Consider the following 20,899-nt stretch of genomic DNA (forward strand, 5'->3'; position numbering starts at 1 on the left):
AATTGCTACGTCTCCTCCTTTGCCATTGGGTCTGTCGGCTCTGAGGATGGAATAGTTGATAGGAATAGCTAGCGATAGGTGTGGTCCAGATGCCTCACATAGCCATGTTTCCATTAGGGCAAGGAAGTCGAGATCGTAGGTTTGAATGGTGTCGGCAATTTCTGTGGGGTGTGCGGCCAGGGATCTGACATTGAGTAAGGCCCCTTTTAGGGGGAGTGGTTCAGGCTTGTTGGGTGTCTTTAAATTCCTCTTAGTTTTGGTGTCGAGTTTTGCAGGGTGGTTGCTAGTTGTATGGAGGAGCCTGGTGCCTAGTCTGTTGTTGCGGGCCGTGATATCCGGATTAGTTGAGCATACAGAATTAGGGGATTTCAGTGTGGGAGGTACAATGTGGCATGGGGTACTAAGTCTTCTATAATTGGGAGTTTTGTTAGAGATAGTGTTGCCAAGGGGGCTATTGTCTACGGAAGTGGTATGGAGAGGGTGGAGGTCGGATGGGAAGGGCGGCTGGGAAGGTAGGAAGGGTGTGGGGCAGGGGAACGGGTGGTGCCTGGGGTATCCAAGAGAGGCTAGGCCATCGTTGAAGGTTATGAAGTTGTTGCCGCTACAAGGTACGTTGTCTAGTATGATGCAGAAGGGGAACATGGTAAGGGTAAGCCAGGTGATCATGGTCTAGGAGCAAGGTTGCACAATGCAGGACCAGTGCACTCTTAGGTTAGGTTACCTTGGGGCAATGCCTAGAATGGAGAAGACGCTCTAAGCTTAAGTGCCGTAGAGTAACAACTAGGTATATGTGCTAGGCAGGCATAGGTAGGCACATCGAGACACAAAGTCGGCGCACTGACTACAGTGACAGGTAAGGTAGGCGAGAGATGGGCTAGTAGGGGCTTCCCCTACCGATAGTAAGGCAGAGCTACCTGGGGCTGGGTGCATCAGAGCTTAGGCAGATCAACATAGGCTAAATGCAGTAATCCAGCATGGGCAAATCAACATAGGCTAAATGCAGTAATCCAGCATGGGCAAGTCAACATAGGCTAGATGCAATAAACCAGCATGGGCAAGTCAGCAATAATAGTGGTTGTGGTATATTTTGCAATAATAGTTAAGAAAGAAAAAGGCATTTACTTAATCAATTGACTTATTGGGAACCTTGTTAGAAGTCGGACAGGGCTGCTGTTACTTAAGAATGCATAGTTATGATTCGATAAGCTGACGTTATCGGATGCCCCAAACAAATTCAGAACAAAGTGGGCATCAGAGACAGGCATCCATCCCAAATCACTGGCATCAAATGGCAAAATAACTAGCACTGGAAGCTGTGGGATGGAGGGAGACAACACTCAGTGGGCGATAACCATTAAGAATTGGTATGATCAGGTGGCCATTTTGTTAAACAAAACCACCAACATGGAAATGCAACGAACATGGTTAAATTCTGAATGATAAGTTCCAAGGCTTGCATCATTCTGTGCACAGTAATTTCCCAGACTCCTTCCTGAAAAGTGTCATGCCAAAAGTCCTCACATCTAGGCAAGACACAGGAAGTTAACTAGTCAGCAGAGGAGCTTGGCATCCATCTAGTTGACTGCTAGTCACTCTAACATAATACTTGCTTTATGAAAGATCATATCGCAAACCATTTGTGCCTAACTTAAGTAAAATAGCTTGCTCAATTTCAGGTAAATGTGCAGGTTGCAGAGCTCTATGTGCAACCTTCCGCTGGTCACAGTTTAGAACGTGAGCTGTGAGGACTGGTTTTATTCTTCTTAGAAGGATGAACATCTGTGTGCCAAAGAGCTGGTTGATCTCAACAGTACTTTTATTTTTTTGTGCATTTATGTAGGACAGAGATAGCTAGCTTCAGGAATTAGAGAACTGTACATTGGCAAGTGTTCCAGGCATACATTAGACAACTTGTGGGTGGCATGGTACTTATGACGAAGTAACCATGATTAATAACTACAATAAAAACATCTTACCGAGAGGATTTGAACACATGAGCCCTAGGTGATTCATACATGCCTGCAATAGTCAGATAAACGCACTGAGCTAGTATGAAGATATTCACTACCGTCTGCTTACTAAAACAGAGTACATTCCTAGGAATATCGACAGAGAAGCTTTTGAGTTCAGGTGCAAAAACATGCCCTTTATTTTCTGATCTGCCTCTGCGTTGATTACCTCCGTTGGAAGGTGGTGATAGATGAAGCCAGTCCCGCCTCCTTTGGAGCAAAAGAAGTGGACCTGTAATTTAACTGACTTTGTAAAAGCTCTGTTTAAAAAACACACACCATCTACTGTAATGGCATTTAAAACTACATTTTAGAAAATCATTTCATGGGAGGTTGCTGGATTTTGACAAAAAGAAAAGTCGGTGCTCATAAAACACCAAAGTTATCGCTGTTCATAGAGCGGCTTAACCCCTCGATCATTTCTATCAATGTATAAAGGCCAATGAGACTTGCATTGAACACAAGTTACAAAGGCTATTTGTGCCACCCTCGCTTTGTAAAAGCAAGGAAATGCTGTACTTGCAGTTGGGATGAAGCACTAAAGAAAACGTGGAGCAGAGCACCAACACATTGGTCTTTCTTCCTGGACAATGGCATGGTAGACCCAACCAGAGGCAGCCCCAATGTTCTACCCAATACAAATGACATCATGGTCTGATGAAAAGCCATATAGAGGGGGTAAAGGCAATGTCCCAGTAGGTGAATGGTGCAAGAGTCTCATGGAGGCTGTGATGCAGACCAGAAAAGCAAGCAGAGCCCTGGAAAGACCAGACATGCCAAGAAAGCCTTTTAGAGACTGCAGATGTCAGACAGCATCTTCACAGTAATGAAAATGAAATGAGACCCATTGCAGAAGCCTGTAACGACAAAAAAGGCAACGAAAGAGATGGAGAAGGAGTGCCTGACATGGTGGCCTAGCAGAATTGACAGAGTGTACAAAGGTTTTGTGCGAGTATAGCAGACCAAAATACAGAGTGTGCATGACAGTGAGCGATCATGGCTGGAAAACAATGACTAGACTCGAAAGATTGCTTGGATCCAGAGTTCCTAAAAGAACTAAATGAACTTCAGGAAACACTGAATGCTGGAACTTGGGAGGTGGGGAGGCGGAGTTCCTACAATCAATTGTGAATCGACTACTGTTGTAAACCCAACAATGGAAACACTTCAGAGTTTTAGGCCTCGAGTCAACCTGGATAAAGCAAAATTGATGAACCCTTCATTGTCAGACACTTTAATTCATACAGGATTGCCAAACAGTACCGCATGCCATAACAATTTTTACTTACCGCCACTTGTGCTGAATCCATGAACCGAAGGCCAAAGTAATCCTTCTCAATCAGGTCCAAATACAACATGATTTGATCGAACAGCTCCTGGCCTTTAGCTTTTTTCTGACAAAGATTAAAGAGAAGAGTACATTAGACTGGTTTGGGAAACGTAGATGTATTTGATTTAAATCATTTACTTTTCTTATACAACACTTAAAGATGCTCTACAACCAGGCCGTACAACGTTCACTCTGATATTGTGCATGCAGACTAAGTTTATTTATTTATTTATTTTTACATTTATATCGCGCACAGACAGCCCGGGGGCTTTGTGGTGCTGTTACTTGTAGGAGACTTAGTTCAAGGCATTAGACAGCATGGATGTTATACATATTATGCATTGAAGGCATACACAATTTGCAGTATCCCTGGGGAAGGGATGGTAGTCACATCAGAAGGTAGGGTTGATCAGGCGAGCAAGGTGGTTTTCATGGCCTTAAGGAAGGCAGTGAGTGATGGTTTGGCTCGCAGGGTATTGGGGAGGGCGTTCCAGTGTAGGGAGGCCAGGTAGGGGAAGCTGGCGCCACCTGCCCTAGCTCTTTTGAGCCCATGACCACACTTGTAACAAACTCCACTCCAAACCATCCGGAAACTTCCCTTTAAGTTTGCAGCCATCAAGGAGGACAATCCAAGATATTCCTAAATGAAATGCTACGTACTATCAACTAGTTGGTTATCCAGCGGAGACCCAATTTAAGGGTTTCCTGGAATCCATAAAATGAGCAAGTGGCCATAGAGACTATAGGAAATGTTACTTAGAGTATAGTCCAGTTATCTCCATACTTCGTAGGTGTCCATCTCACAGGGTCCGTCCCACAGTGATGGGACTGGTACATTTGCACAAAAACAAATTTTCTCCAAATTTAAAATTTGGGGCGTGGCCACAACCCATGCAGGATATGCCCACCAGCAACACCCACCAGTCCCCATGCTACATGGGACACTAAGATTATAACTTTAAGGGGGAGGGGCGTATGGACGAAAGATTATGGACTAGTTATACAGTAGTCGCTACGGGGAGTAACGGTTCCTTGCTCTTGCATCCTGTTCCCTTGCTTCATACTTTATTGGTTGAGACTACCAAGCATCCTATCCCTAGGGTGGAGAGTGGCCCTAAGCAAAGTTCTGCTACTTGTGTCCATACACTAGGGCTTTCAAAAAGTAGAAGGTGATGCCCATGTTGCCCCCTTGGCAATCCCACCCACAGAACCTGTCTCTGGTATGCCATGGCTGCAGCATTCACTCTAACAGCATGTGCACGAATGGGCTTGCTCTGCAGAGAATAGGCTTCTGCTATGTACACTGCAATCCAGGGCACAATGTTGTTTTACACCATAGAGCCAGTTGAGCTCCACCATAAATGAACAGGTTGTCGGCTTTCCCGACAGAACCAGCTCGGATATCAATAAAACTTTAGAGCCTTCCTAACATGCAAGCAATGCAAGACATGCTCTGCTTTGGACTGAGGGTTTAGAAAAAAACACTGGGAAAGCGGTCTTGTTGATGTGGAAACGAGGAGACCACTTTTGGCAGGACTTTAGGAGGAGAATGCATAACCACCTTGTCCTGGTGGAATGTAGTCTACTGTTCCGAAACCGCGAGTGCCTGTAGCTCGCGGATAAGTCTTGCAGCGTTCACGGTCACTAGGAAAGCAATTTTCCATGCAAATAACTTTATACACACAGCGGTCATGGTCTAACGATTTGTGCAATAAAACTCCCTGCACCAGTTTGAAGCCCCACACCGGGTGAGGGACTTTGACTGGGGATGCATCTGCAAGAGGCCTTCATATGTTGCTGAATTATCAGATTGGACACAGAAAACCATTCTCTCAGTCCTCCTCTATGGTCCCATTTCAGCCAGATATTTTTTGTATGATTCTACTTTATTTTACCGTTTAAAGAACAGGCATAGCACAAGAGCAATGAGGCACTGTACATGGTGTGGATAGCCAGCGCTGGGGCTAGCATCTGTTAATAGTAGACAGTTCTGCAAGTTTTAGGCTCTACGTCCATGGGATTAGTCCTTGGGCATGTGCTGAAACCCTCCACTAGCTAAGTGCAACATGAATGAGAGCACTTACTGCAAAGAGCAGTTCCGGTCAATAGCCCAATGACAGAACCTGATCCACTTACTCCTTTATTGGGAGTGCTTGAAGGATTCCCAGTAGTCTGAAGAGATTTTTAGATTGTCCCAAATGACCCAACGTCGGTTCTTCAGGATTTAGCTCACTAAACTCAGTGATTGATAAGATATGTAACACTTTCCTTCCCTGTTGAGATAGTATCTCTGGAAATGCAGAGTTGCAGAGAAGATTAAACATACTCCCAGAGCAAGCTCCATTAGATCCGACAACCAGGTTCTTGCTGGACAACTAGGAATTATGAGCATCATGGATAATTGGCAACTCTAAGCGCCGCTTGGAGATCATTCTTGGGATGAGCAGGGTGAGGGGGCATAGAGGCTAAGCTTGCACCACGAGATCTGAAATGCATTTTCCAGCTAAATATGCCTCAGTCCCCCTCGATGCTAATAACTTGCATTTTGCGTTGTTCTGATGTAACCAGTATAGACGAGGGACACCCCATTTCTGGAAGATAACTGAATTATTGCAGGGTGAAGCTGCCACTCGTGGTTGTAATGAGATAGAATGTGGGGGTGTTCTTGTTAGGCAGGCTGTGTCCCTGGCATGCAAATGGCTCTTCGTGAGATTGAGTGCTGTCATTGCCCAAAACTGAACTGCAAATCTGGATAGAACAGGGAGCTTGCTTTCACCCTTCTACTTTATACAGAACATGCAGGTAGTGTGGTCTGTCTGAATGAGCACCGTCTTCTGCACCAGAGATGGGAGAAATTCAATCAAGGCAAGTTGAATCACTAAGTTCCAGGACATTGATAATGTCTGTGGTAAGGAATACCTTGCGAGTGGTTTCTGCAAATTGGTTGCAGAAGCAATTAACACTTACCCCTGGAACAGACTCACCTCAAGCAAACAGGTTGCGTAGCACTGCCTGCCTAACTCTGGACTCCTCCCTGGAATCCCTGTGGAAGCAATAGAACTTCGTGAAGGTATGCGTGGACCTCCACGTTGCAGCTCTGCAGATGTCGAGCAGGGGCACACCAGAAAGGAGCCTTGCGCACAGCTTAGTCACCAAACGATAAAAGTATTGCAGGCAACGTTTAGACACGGATAGGAATTTGTAATAATCATAGATATTGACATGGAGACTATGAAAAGGCATGACCAAGGACGTCCAGCACGTCCTATGTCGAGAGGGGAATTCCTGCACAGCACTAAGGTTAATAAACCTGAGCTGCTGTCTAGCCTCCATGCTTGGGTAGAAGCAAGGGCGGTTGGGGAGAAGACCCCATGGGATGGGCTGGGCCTTGTGTACCCAAACAGAAAAGAACTTCCAGATGGGGAAGACGACCAGGGAAACGACATGAGCAGCGTTTCTCGCCAACCATCCCACCGCGGGGGCTAGCGTGGTTTCTCTACACTGTAGAGTTTGTGAGGTCAGGGGCTAATGCGGTATCCTGCAGGTATCAGGCCTCAGCACAGTCTCAAGAGGCCCAATAATTGTTACGGCTGTTAACAAGGTAGCGGCTAGAAAGCTATTGCTCGAGGAGAGGCGACCAACGCTAGAGGAACAGAAACAGTTAGACAATGTCTCCATAGAGCTGCGCAAGCTGGTGCTTGAGGAGGTGACCAACAGATCCACTTCTAGCGAAAGCAGCGGTAGTGACTCAAACCAGAGTGCCCGGGATAAGCCCAGATGGAACATCCCCAAAGACTTAGAGCAGGCTTACGAAGTTGGGAAGGATATTTTTGACTGGTTTGAAGCGCTCGTGCTCTAGCTGCAGGAGGTGGATGAGGTACTGTGGGGTGCAGCCCTGATGAGTCGCTTACAGACACCATATACTGATGCAATTCTTCAGTTAACTTCTGATGAAGGGAATAGTTCTTACCTGTAACTCCATTTCTCCAGCATTGGTATCTTTCATGGATTCACATGCTTAGAATATTCCCCGTCGTCAGGCTGGGAACGACGGGGAATATTCTAAGCATGTGAATCCATGAAAGATCCAATGCTGGAGAAAGGCCCGTTCATGAGAGCATGAAGGCAGTCCTCAGGAAGATCTTAAAAACCCCAGAACAGTATCTCAAGAGCATCATAGAGCTCTGAAAGAAAAGTGGGCAGACATTTGAAGGGTTCACACACTTGTAATTGAAATATCTGAGGGGGTGGGTGGCTGGTAACAAATTTAAAAAGGGATGTACAATTTGATTGCGTGTGACAATGTATTGAAGAATTGTGAGGTTGACCTACACCAACATCTTGTGGACAAGACTATCACAGACCCTAGGGAGCTTGCAAAGGTTGCCGACAGGTTTGCAAGTACTTGAGTTCAGAAAAGGGCTCAGGTGAGCACACCCAAACCTGCAGAGAAATCTTCAGACAAAAATGTAAACAAGGATGGGAAGGACAAAGGTCCAACCCAATCCTCTTCGAAGTCAGGTCCTCAAAAGAATGAAGGGACATTGCAAAACTTTAGTTCAGCGGTACACACTGAAAAAAAGAGCACAGACACTACTAACACTGGGACACCTGCGTTCTCACCGCCCAAAGGTGGTTGTGTGTACGGAGCTGGGCCATAGGAAAGGGGATCCTGCTTGTAAGTGCTTACCCATGCAAGCCATAGCGAATGTTGGACTCGTAGAAGAGGCCATAATTAGTGTGGGCCTCCTAGAGGAGGATTTCCCACAAGGCCAGGGAGTGGCAGAATGTGGATTAGTTACACTGAGTGGTAATGGTACCGGGTCTCTAGAAGAGATCCTAGTTCCCAATAATACTCAACTCGATCTAGAGCAGAGGTAGATCAATGGACACAAGACTCCTGCAGTCCGAAACACCGTGGCTAGCCTCACTGCTGTCACCTGGCAGTGGGTACAGCCAGGCCAGTATATTTATGGGCCTGATTGCAGTATCAGTGGATTTGACGGAAAGGGTAAGTGCCCCTTGGCGATAGAAGAGTTCAGCTTGCGAGGTGAAACGACCCAGCGCTGTGTAGCAGTGAAGGACTGAATTCCCTGTCCCATGTCTGTTGGGTAATGACCTTCCTGATCCTGAGATAGTCGCAGTGGCTACCTGATCGAGGGCCAAAGAGATCGCCAAAGTGAACACTCCCAGAGCCTTAAGGTCTGGAGTGCTTCCAGAGGCGGTAGCCCCTAGTCCAGTTCCACAGACTGCTGAGTCGGCTACTCCTGAGGGAGAGGGGCCAGTAGCCACTGAGGACCCCATATTGTTAGCAGGATATGCAGTGACTTCAGAGTTGCCTGGCGCAGCGCAGGAACCAGAGGTGGACTAGGTGGGCGCAGATCTGAGGGGCCTGCCCAAGCTGGATGAGTTTGCATCAGCTGAGGGCCCAGATCAGACTGACTTCTTCACAGCCCAGAAAGAGTGTCCCACTCTGGCGGGTCAGCGGAAGCAGACAGAGGAGCAGGCCAAGGGCAAGGCCCCTGGACTGTTCAGAGTGTACTGGGAGGTTGGGCTCCTCTACAGTGAGCCAAAAGACTCGAGGGCAAGGGCAACAGAAGGTTGGTGATTCCACAGTGCCACAGAAAGTTCCTTTTGGATTTGGCTCACCAAATTCCTTTAGCGGGTCACTTGGGAGCGACTAAGACATTGGACTTGTTGCCTGCACACTTACTAGCTACAGTTTGGCATAAAGGTTAAGGAATTTGTCCGGTCCTGCCCGATTTGTCAAGCTTCTGGCAAGTCAGGTGGTGCCACAAAGACCCTCAATTCCACTACCCGTGGTTGGGCAGCCTTTTGCGAGAATAGTCACACATTTTGTGGGTCCTTTGGATCCTCAAACCAGCTCAGGGAACAGATACATCTTAGTGGTGGTAGACCATGCCACAAGGTACCCTGAGGCTGTCCCTCTGAGGAGCATCAAAGCTCCCGTGGTTGCGAAGGTTCCGATTGGGATATTCTCCCATGTTGGATACCCCAAGGAAGTTGTTTCTGACAGGAGATCAAATTTCATATTAGCATTTTCAGGCTATGTGGGAAGAGTGTGGAGTCACCAAACTGTTCTCTTCATCCTTCCATCCACAAACCAATGGGCTTGTTGAGCGTTCAACAAGACCCTGAAAGGCATGATAGGTGGCTTAAAAGAGCACCTAAGGAGAAAATGGGATATTCTCCTGCCATACCTTCTATTGACCTACAGGGACGTGCCACAGAACAGAGTAGGGTTTAGCTCTTTTGAGCTTCTGTTTGGACACCCTGTACAAGGTTTCTTCAGTCTAGTGAAAGAGTGATGGGAGAAAAAACCCTCATTCCATATACGAGATGTGGTGGACTATGTACTTGGCCTTTGGTCTAGAATGGCAACGTACATTGAACAGTCAACGAGAAACAAAGGCCAGTCAGGAGCTGATGAAGCACTGGCACGACCAGAAGGTCACAGTGAATCTATTCTCCAGGCCAGTGGATGCAGATTATGGAGCCTGTCAAACCCAGTGTCCTTCAGGACAAGTGGACTGGGCCTTACTGTGTGCTGGAAAAGGTCAGTGAGGGGAATTATCTCATTGACTTGAAAGGATCTAAACAGATGTGCAGGGTCTTACACGTCAACCGACTAAAAACCCCATTATAGCCGGGATTGCTTGGTCATGGCATTAGTGAATGACGGAGACACTGAGGAGACCGATCCCCTTCCAGACCTCCTGCACACTGAAGCCACAGATGGGTCAGTTGAAGGTGTCAACCTTACAAAAGACTGGTCAGAACAGCAACTGGCAGATTGTCACTGTTTACTAGGACAGTTTGCCGGTCTGTTTTCTCTGGCTCCAGGTCGCACAGATTGGTGCACCCATGATGTGGACACTGGAGACAGTAAGCCGGTGAAGAGTACGATTCACTGGATGCCCGATAACGTCAGGGACACCATCAAGGAGGACGTTTTCAAGATGTTGTCCTTAGGAGTAAGAGCCACTGTACTGGACCCTAAAAAGACCAGTGGTGGGAAGACTGAAGTTCGCTTTTGTGTGCACTACAGGGGGCTCAATTCTGTCATGAAGGCAGATGCTTGCCCCATTCCTCGGGCAAATGAGCTCATTGACAAGCTCAGTGCTGCCAAGTACATGAGTACCTTTGACCTCACAGCAGGGTATTGGCAGGTCGGCTTGACCGATGAATCGAAAGAGAGAAGTTTGCATTCTCAACCAGGGAAGGACATTATCATTTCACTGTGATGCCCTTGATTCGAAGAATGCACCTGCCAATTTACATGGGATGGTTAACCAAGTATTGTCTGGCCTGGAAAACTTCAGTGTCACCTATTTAGACGTAATTGATGTATTCAGCCACACATGGGAGGATCACGTATCCCACCTGAAACAAGTGCTTCAGGCGCTGCAGAATGCAGGTCTGACTATCAAGGCCACTAAGTGCCAGATAGCGCAGGGTACAGTGAGTAGGCCACCTGGTCAGTGGAAGTAAGTAACAACCTCTTGAAGCAAAGGTACAGGCTGTGTAGGATTGGGACATCCTCACCAAACAGACGCAGGTGAGAGCCTTTCTAGGTCTCACTGGGTACTGCCGGGCGTTCATCAAGGGGTATGGGACCAATGCCATGCCCCTGAATGATGGAACTTCCAAGAAGATGCTGAAGAAGGTAACTTGGACCCCCGCTTGTTAAACCTCCTTTCAGGATTTAAAAAATGGATTGTGTAGGGCCCCAGTTCTGAAAGTTCGAGACTATGGGCAGGAGTTCATTATCCAGAGAGACACCTGTGATTTGGGGATTGGAGCAGTGTTAGCGCAGCTGAACTCTGAATGGTTAGAGCAACTTGTCCCAAACATTAGCAGGCGACTGACAAAAAGGGAAAGGAACTAGGCTGTTAAAGATGAAGCTTACACAGTTGTGTAGGCCGTAAAGAAGCTGAAACCCTACATCTTTGGGTCACACTTTACGATCCAGACCGACCAGCGGCCTCTTCAATGGTTAATGGCCATGCAAGCGGAGAACCCCAAGCTTCTGAGTTCGGCCATATCCCTACAGGGATTAGATATGGACATCCAGCACAAGTCAAGCTCCCAGCATGGAAATGCATATGGCCTCAGCCGGTACTTTCACCTTGATGAACCAGACCCTTAGTAGGGTGGTGGTTGACATGTGAGGAATTCGACCATCCGCACAGGGAGTGTGCCACCGGGCTTTCATGAAATGTTACAATGAAAAGGAATGTTGGAAGATCAACCACCAGAAAACGTGTGGGGCTAATCCGCACACATTTTCCTATGCTCGCCGCACAACAAACACATAGCCAAGTGTACTCTTGGGGGACACAGCCTAAAGGCGTAGTCCTCCTGTCATGTTCAGCTGGAATGAGACAGACACAGGTACATCAAAGTATCTCAGGAAGGGGGAAGACAACACCTTCCTCCTGCCATGGCCAGCCTAATTAAATATCAAAGGCTCCATGGATCTGCCCTGTTCATGGTCAGTTCTGTGTGGTGGCAGCGCATACTGATGAGTTAATTGAAGCAGGCCTGCGAGAGGCCTGGTCACAGAACTAAGGGACAGCAAACCCAACACCTTTTTGATATGCATCTATATCAACTTGAAGTCCGCTCCCATCCTTTAGTATGAAGGGCAGTGGATGTCATGTCTGGGACAACTGTTTACAGTAGACAACACCTGCAGGGGGACCCCCTTTCAGAGGGAAGGAGTATGCGATTTGATGGGAGACAAAGTCGGTTCTCTCCACAAACTTCAAGGGAGACCTGCGCTTTAATCAGGAACTGTAGAGAGCTCAATTAACTGGAGGGACCATTTGATCCGCAAAAGACAGGAAGATCGGTGGGACTTAGTACTAAGTCCCAACCATCTTCCGGTTTTTTCACCCCTTTACCTTTTCTTTTGCAGAACACTCTGGTTATGACCTCATGCATAACAGAAGATTATTGAGGGGGCCCAGGATTGGTTCATTACGGTAGGCTACTGGGGCCCATTTGGCTTTAAGAGAGGGCTGAGCCCCTCTCTTAGCAGATCATCTGAAGGCTTCGCCAGGAAGCAGGTAAGAACAACTCAGCATTGGACCCTGGCTGAAGATAAGTCTGCCTTACATCTTCCACCAGTGAAGGAAGGCCAGAGGGAAGCAAGATCCCTCCCCTAAACACCTCCCCGGAAACACTCTTCTCAGCTTTGGGCAGTCCACCTTAAAGGACGACACGGGTCCAGTGAAGAAGCTAGAAGGAGTGCATCGACAAGCCAGCGTCTGCCTAAAAGGACATTTTCCAGACAGGCGAGCCCTCTAACTGCAACCGTCTGCACCACTGACTGTTGTCACACCGCAGTCGCGGACGTCGCCCGAGATGCCTCGACCAGTGCTTCAGACCCGCCAACCAGCACTGAGACAATAACCGAGCCGCCATGTAGGCCAGCCTGCAGCAGTTCGTCCAGCCTCGCTCGCCGAACTGCCTGCCGCCTCATACCCGCAGGGGTCTCCCATCTTGAACTCTGTCACAGAAGCTGCAAAGCGCCCTGAAACCGACTCTACACTGTCAAGCACCAAGAACTTCTACAAGCACAAGGTACATTGTGGTTCTGGCTCCCTGGTCCTTTTCTGAAGGCCGCTAGTGACCGTTTACAACCCACTGCTCCCCTCGTGCACATTGTGATTAATTACTTTACCGACTACCCTCCTGTCAGTAACCAGAGTTCATCCCCTTTCCTTCTTGAAACTGTCATCTGTATTCCTTTACAGGGTGGGTTGTATTTTGTAGTTTGCTAGAACTGTTTGTTGTGATAATAAAGTAGATATTTTTATACAACCTTGACTGGACAGTCCCCGTTATCATTAGGTAATTGTATTTTAGCTGTGTTGCAACGATTCACAACCTTGCAGAGATAAGCTGGCTGTTGCGTCCACGTTACCAACATTGGACAAGGAGGTTTATAATTTACTTGTGTTTCCAATCTGTTCGGATCCCTTCTGGTGTACTAGAGGTGTAGGGCTGATTGATGGTTTAGAAACCGATATTCATCCATGGGCCACTAGTGCATCAGAAGTTGTTTCGTCACATCTCCCTCCTCATAAGCTTTCCTCTAGGACTCTTGCGCATGCAAGTTAGCTTTTTGGGATCTGCCCGCCATTTCCATGGGACAATTAAAGTGTTGGATGCTCCTGGGAAGGGACAGAAAGTGGATGGGCGTTGTTGACCAGTTTTTGTTGTAGAGTAACTAACACCAACTCCAGCTTTAGAAGCTTCCAGCGGAGACAGCAGGAACAAGGACACATGGAACGTGTTCGACTATTGTAGTGAATAGCAGAGTGCAACTCATCTTCTCTTTACCACGCCTGCAGCATCCCCACAGCAATCTATTACCCAGTGGAGGAGAGCCCTTTGTTCATACTATGACACTAAATAGGATACCATTTAGTTTGTGTAATTAGATTTAAATGGCTCTTTGAGAAAATGCAGGCTTTAGAATGTCAGCACTGGCATTCCCTTTTTATTTAGGGGGTAACCCCATACCTCTTTTAGCCCCCCGCCCCACCAATACCCATGCCCCATACCGTCCCCAATTTCAGGAATCAAGACCTGAAACGACGTAAATACTATTTCACCCTTCCTTTGAGGTACAATAAGCCCAAAAACAGAGGTGCTTGCTTGGGCACTCTACTATACTGGGCCTTCTCCACAAAATCAAACTGGTGTGTTCACAACAACAATTCCACTACAACAATGACTAGCAAAATCACACAAGCCTATAGCCGATTCAGATACATTGTAATACGTAATCTGAAGGGGACTTGTATTGCCATTTTCTCTACTTAAAACAAACGTGTACTGGGAAATGTGGTACCAACCAATGTCCATGTGAAAATGCACAGAGGCATACACAAACAAGTCCAAATACGTCCAACGTAAAATGGCTTAATTCTAAGGGAAGCAGTTTGTGATGGTGAAAGTATATGGTGGTTGCAGAACGTACATTGGGGGATGAGGTAACAACATTGTAGGCTGGTAAGACTTGGACGTGTGAGGAGACATGCCTTCCATTGAGAGAAAGTGAAGTAATACACTACTACTATTGTTCAACCTGTCATTGCCCTATACCCATACATTCTTTGAAGTCTCTGCATTCTTTTTTAGTATGCAAGAAGAAAGCTTTCTCTCCCACGCTCCCTTCCCCGTTTTCTCTCCCATGCTCCTTCCCCTCTATCTCGCGAGAGCACCCACGCAAGCAAAAGTATGTGCGAGAAATTTGGATACAATTGGAAGGAGAAAATATTAAGGGTACAGATAGAAGTGGGGGTACAGATTGTTTAGTTAGAGGCTATAGATCAACAAGGGTAGAGCACACCCAGTATGCATCAGGGAAGTGCCGCATTAGATCATTCTCAGAGTACACTGAACATTTCAGCCTGGTGAAAAGGGCCCCCCCCCTCTTCCCTGCCAACTAACTATAATGTTGTCTAGATCCGGAACAAAATGTCAGCAGTCTGAAATTCAAAACCCAGAGACATCATGACCAATTACAAAACAAGAGGTTTCATGGCCTTGTTGAAGATCGGTTTCCAATGAAACTGTGATTTTATCACTAGAAACTAAGTTTGTAGCTATCCCCTAGCAGTACGGCTGCTTGGAGCTATCCTTAGACCATGGTATCTTACTGCAGGCCACAGGACTAATTAATTAGAGTGGAAGATATGCTGTCTAGCTCTTGGAAAAGAGCTCTTTATACATATGGGTCACATTCCATTCATTGACATCCTTTAGACACGACCAACAACTTGAACGCCCCAGATGTTAAAGGCTCATGCTGAAAACACAGCAATATACTGCCACACTACAAGTGTGAGGAGAAAGTCGGAAAATTGGGAGAAAAAAACAAAAAAACAAGTTTACACGCAAGAAGGGGCGGGGGAGAAAATATTGTATTTACACAAAGATAGGACTTATCGTTTTGGAAAAAAAGCAAACGACAAACAGTGGTCTTGTAACGACAATCCAGTAAGCACAGAGGTGTGGGGGGTAAAATCAGTAAACAAGATACTCCCAAAGAACAAGTTACTTCTTACCTGGTAACGTTCTTTCGACGGGATGTTCCTCCGACGTATTCCTCATCTTTGATAATACGTTTCCAGCTTGCTGGCCTCGGACATTTTTTCTGTAGAGGAGCTGCGCGTCGACGTCCGCCGAGTCAATGTCCCTCGACGGCCACCATATCGGCGCCGACGTCACCATACCCATAAATAGCCACGCGCTGCGTCCGTTGCTCAGTTCCGTTTTGTAGCATAAGAAAAGTCATGCCTGAATTGGTTATTGACCTTGAAGGAGCGTAAGCTGCAACCACAAGGGAAGTATTACTGCGGGGATCAATGGGAGGGGCGATAAGGAATACGTGGGAGGAACATCCCGTCGAAAGAACGTTACCAGGCACGAAGTAACTTGTTCTTTGAAGGGATTGTGTCCTCCGACGTATTCCTTATCTTCGATAGACTCCCATAGCAGTGGCATGTAATTGGAGGTGGGAGTGAGAATGTTATGTATCCCTTTAGGGATGGACCGAATGTAATACAGCCTTGCCAAATCTGGTCTCTTGACTAGTGGAGGAATCCAGGTTGTAACATTTTGTGAATGTATGTGCGGACGACCATGTGGCAGCCGCACATATGTCTCGGACCGGTACCCCTCTTTGGAGAGCCGAAGAGGCTGCGATACCCCTGGTTGAATGAGCCCTAAGATTTTGGGGTGGCTCTTTCCCTGCCAGTTTGTAACATTCCAGAATGGCCAAAATAATCCACCTGGAAATGGTTTGTTTTGTTATGGGTAGTCCCAACTTGTGACCGGAGTATCCTACAAACAGTTGGTCTGCTTGCCTGATCCTAGCCATTCTGCTGATGTAAAAGCTGAGAGCTCGCCTTGGGTCCAGCCTATGTAACCTTTCTTCCTCTTTCCCCGGATGGGGAGGAGGGTAGAACGAAGGTAAGGTAATTTTCTGAGTAATATGAAATTCAGAAACCACCTTTGGGAGGAAATTAGGCTTCACCTGTAGGACAACTTTGTCCTTGTGGAAATTTTTATGTGGGGGATTTACAGGAGAGAGCTTGTAGCTCGCTCACCCTCCTAGCAGATGTTAGTGCTACCAATAGGACAGTTTTAAGCGTGAGAAATCTCAGCGAACAAGAGTGAAGTGGTTCGAATGGAGTGCCCATTAGGAAGTTTAAGACTAAATTTAAGTCCCATAAGGGAACCTGGAATGGTTTCGGAGGATAAACATTAGTTAATCCCTTGAGAAATTGTATCACTAGAGGAAGTTTGAAATACGATGGTTCCTCTGCAGTGCGCTTGAAGATAGAAAGCTCTGCGAGATAGCCTTTTACAGTGCCAACTTGAAGGCCTGAGTTTGCCAAGTAGAGTAGAAGCGATAACACTGTTGGTGTACCACATGAAAAAGGGTCTATATTCTCTTCCCTACACCAGCTGCAAAATTTGTTCCAACGGCAGCGGTATAAAGACTTTGTTGCTCGCCTTCCGGCCGAAAGCAACACCTCCATGACGTCATCAGGGAGATCCCAATCCTTGTACCTCACCCTTTCAGAAGCCAAGCGTGAAGGTTGAGGGTTCTGGTGTCTGGATGGAGAACCTGACCTTCCTTCTATGAGAGAAGATTCTCTTTGAGTGGAAGACGGATTGGAGGGCAGATGGACATATCTAGAAAGTCCGGGTACCATGTTCTCCTGGCCCAGTCCGGGGCAATTAGGATTATGGTTTTCCGGAATCTTCTCAATCTCCTGATCATTTGAGAAATAACAGGGACTGGTGGGAACGCGTAAAGGAGTGGAAACTCCCAGTCCACTACGAACGCGTCTCCTAGAGCTCCCCTCGGAACAGAACAGATCGCACTTCCTGTTGGTGCTTGTGGCGAACAGATCTACCTGAGGGGTTCCGCAAAGGGCGAAGATCTCTTGAAGCCTTCCTGAGCTAGCTCCCACTCGTGGGGGACTCTGCTCTGCCTGCTCAGAGCGTCCGCTGTCAAGTTCTTCTTTCCGGCTAGGTGGACTGCCGATAGAGAGATTCCTTCCCGAATTGCCCAAAACCAGAGCTGCATTGCCTCTCTGCACAGTGGCAGTGATCCTACGCCTCCTCTTTTGTTGAGGTAGTGCTTGGCCACCGTGTTGTCCGTCATTATCAGGACATTTCTCCCCTGTACTGATGGCAGGAAAGCTTTCAGCGCTAGTCTGATCGCTCTCAGCTCCAATAGGTTGATGTGTAGTCTGGACTCTGATGGAGACCAACGACCGCTGATGGTCAAATCGTTGGCATGGGCTCCCCACCGCGTGAGTGAGGCGTCTGTGGCTACTGTTATCTCCGGCCATGGTTGCCAAAACAGTTCTCCTTTCAAGATGTTCTCTGGATAGGCCCACCATTGAAGGTCGCGGGCTACTTTGTCCGGAATCCGGAGGAGATCTGTCATTCTCCCTGAGAATTGCGACCACGGAGTTCAGTGCCCACTGAAGAGATCTCATTCTCAGGCGAGCCTCTGGCACAAGGAAGATGCAGGATGCCATGAGGCCTAGCAACCTCAGAAAGTCGAAGGCTGGGAGACGTTGGGCATTTTGAAACTTGGTGACCATCTGCAGAATATCTTGAGCCCTCACCTCTGGTGGCGAGGCTTTTCCCAGGGAAGTGTCCAGGACCGCTCCAATGAACTGGAGTCTCTGTGACGGTATCATCTGTGACTTCTTTAAATTGAGGGAGAAGCCCAGTTTGTGAAGGAAGTGGCAGACATAATCTAGCAGGACCTGGGCTTGTTTGGAAGATACAGCCCTGATCAGCCAATCGTCCAGGTAGGGATAGACGTGGATCCCTTCCCTCCTTAGACTCGCCGCCACTACCGACATTAGCTTGGTGAAGACCCTCAGGGCGGAGGTCAGCCCAAATGGCAGAACTCGAAATTGATAATGAGAGCCGCCAATTGCGAACCTCAGGTATTTCCTGTGTTTTTGATGGATTGCCACATGGAAATAAGCATCCTGAAGGTCCAGAGATACCAGCCAGTCCTGGAGCTGGAGGGCCTGAAGGATCTGAGAGAGACTTACCATCTCTCGGGGGCGTGGGTCAGAGTACAAGCCCTTTTTCCTGTCCACTACAGGTACCGGTTCTATGGCACCTTTCTCTACCAGGTCTATCATTTCCTGCAAGGGAGCGGATCTGGAACTTTTAGAGAGCTGTTCCCCGGTGGATGACTCTGAGGGATGTGTAGGAAGGGTAGGCAGTAACCCTGGGCAACTGTCTCCAATGCCCAAGAATCTGACATTATACCCTGCCATTCCGCCAGATGGTGAGTTAACCTGCCCCCTACAGGCGTTGTGTGGAAAGACCTCAGAGTGGTTTGGGGGCGGCTGATGCAGATGCCGATGGTAAAGAGGCACCTGCTGCTGCTGCGGCCTTAGTACCTTTGGCCCGTCCACCTCGGGTGGATCTCCTTTGGCCTCTTTGAGCCGGCTGTCCCCTGCCTTTCCCGAAAGCGGAATAATAGCGAAAGGACTTTCCTCTCCCAGAGGTTCCCGAGGGGCGAAAAGGAGTTTGGCGGATAACAGCTCCTAAAGATTTTGCTGCTGCTTTAGAAGTCTGCAACTTTTCCAGACTGTCATCAGACTTTTTTCCGAATAATGAAGAGCGGTCAAAGGGCATATTCAAAAGTCTGGCCTGTACATCTGGAGCAAAGCCAGACCATCGCAACCACGCATGCCTGCGGATTGTTGTACTTGCCGCCATGGCCCTGCTGATACTGTCAGCGGAATCGATGCCAGTTTGAAGTGATTCGCACATGGCATCTTTGCCATCTTTAATAATGTTAAGGAAGGCTTCCTTTTCCTCTCCTTCGGGTATGCAGTCAGCCGCTGATGAAGCACACTCCCACAGTGTGTGACTGAACCTGGCGAGCGTACAGGTGGCGTTGGACTTCAACGCCATACTACAAGCAGAGAAGACTTTCTTTGTCATAGAATTGTACCTCTTGTCATCTCTATCCTGTGGGACAGTAGGGTAAGCGGTCCTACTGCTAGAGGAAGTTGCCGCTTGGACCACCAGGCTCTCTGGAGTTGGGTGTTTTGATAAGTATTCAGGGTCAGCAGCCGCTACCCTATACTTGGCTGACAATCTTTTATTGACCGCAGGGATAACTTCAGGAGTTTCCCAATTAGATGTAATTTTCCTTTGTAAGGCTGCATGGAAGGGGACCACAGGGTCCTCCTGTGGACCTTTGTCTAATATGTCTGTCAGGTCATCCTGTTGAAAAACAGGTGAAGGCGCAGACCAACCCATAAATTCAATACTTCTTGCCATAAGGGTTCTCTAGGGTTTTACGGCATGTTCCCCTGGGTCTAGCTTAGCAAATTCCACTTCTGGGGAAGTGTCCAGCCCACTTGCCTCATGTAGTGACTTCCGTAGGTCCTTCAACCTTCTTTCTTCAGAGGTGAAATCCTCTGAAATAGGCAGTGTGGTCCTCTGCAACCCAAATGTTTCCTGGTCAGAATCTTCCCCCTCTTCATAAATTGAAGATAGTTCAGGGTACTCTGACCTCTGAAATGGTGTAAAACCCATCTCCAAGGCAGAAGGAGCCAAACTCGTCATTATTGGGCAAGAAAACTGGAAGAGGTCTTGAAGAACTCGAGAGGATCGGGATACTACTCGAGGACTTCGACGACGGTCTCGGTGTCATGCCGGAGGCCCTTGGAATCACCGTTGGCTGTGGAGTAGCCTTGGCCTTCTCTTTCATCGGCGTCGATGTCGGCGTCGACGATGGCGTCGAGTCGATCGACCGACCGATGCATCGAAGAACCCTTCGACAACGGCGTTGATGACGCCGATCCATGTGTCGAAGGAATCTTCGACGACGGCGAAGATGGTGCCTTCTTACCAGATGGCTCGTGGCGCTCTCAGCTGGAATGTTTCGCCGGGTGCAGCGACTCGCGGCGTTTCGATTTTTTGGGTTTTTCACCCGGGGTATCACCCTCAGCTGTCTTCGAGGGGGTCGAGGCCGCTTTCTCGAAGACGCTTAACATTTTCTTTCTGAATTCCTCCCACTCAGCCTGAGAGCTGTGTTTTGTGGAACAGGAGACCCTTTCTGGGGAAACAGAAGACGACGAAGGGGATCTTCGACGTCTCTTTTTTGAGTGTCTTGATCTCGACGAATGGTGGGAGCTACTTCGACATTTAGAATGGGAATGTTTGATGGTGAGGAGACGAATGCCTCGACTCCGCCGAAGAAACCTTTGAGGAGGTTTTGACTGACTTACCTCTCTCGAGCTTCCCCTTGCGCTCCTTCAAGGCTTTCGCCGTCATGGACATACAGTCCTCACACTCCGAACAATGGTGCCTGGCTCCCAAGCACCACAAGCAGATCCTGTGTGGATCCATTATCGAAATTTTTTTACCGCAGTCTCGACATTTCTTGAAGCCGGATTGCGGAGTCGTCGGTTCCGATGAAGATGCCATCGAGAACGAGTTGGTATTTATTCGAGTAGAT

General features: G+C 47.8%; 1 protein-coding gene across 2 annotated transcripts in view; it reads right to left on the reverse strand.

Annotated features, from left to right (window-relative positions):
- Positions 1-20,899, reverse strand: part of EPB41L5 (erythrocyte membrane protein band 4.1 like 5) — a 1,765,041-nt gene that overhangs the window by 1,617,725 nt on the left and 126,417 nt on the right. For both annotated transcript variants that reach the window (XM_069616748.1, XM_069616747.1), the window contains exon 3: positions 3,299-3,403. In XM_069616748.1, the coding sequence (XP_069472849.1) occupies positions 3,299-3,403 (105 nt within the window). The remainder of the gene's footprint in view (positions 1-3,298; positions 3,404-20,899) is intronic.

This window comes from Ambystoma mexicanum, chromosome 9 (genome assembly GCF_040938575.1).
Source record: "Ambystoma mexicanum isolate Mex_15411 chromosome 9, UKY_AmexF1_1, whole genome shotgun sequence".
Lineage (NCBI taxonomy): Eukaryota > Metazoa > Chordata > Amphibia > Caudata > Ambystomatidae > Ambystoma > Ambystoma mexicanum.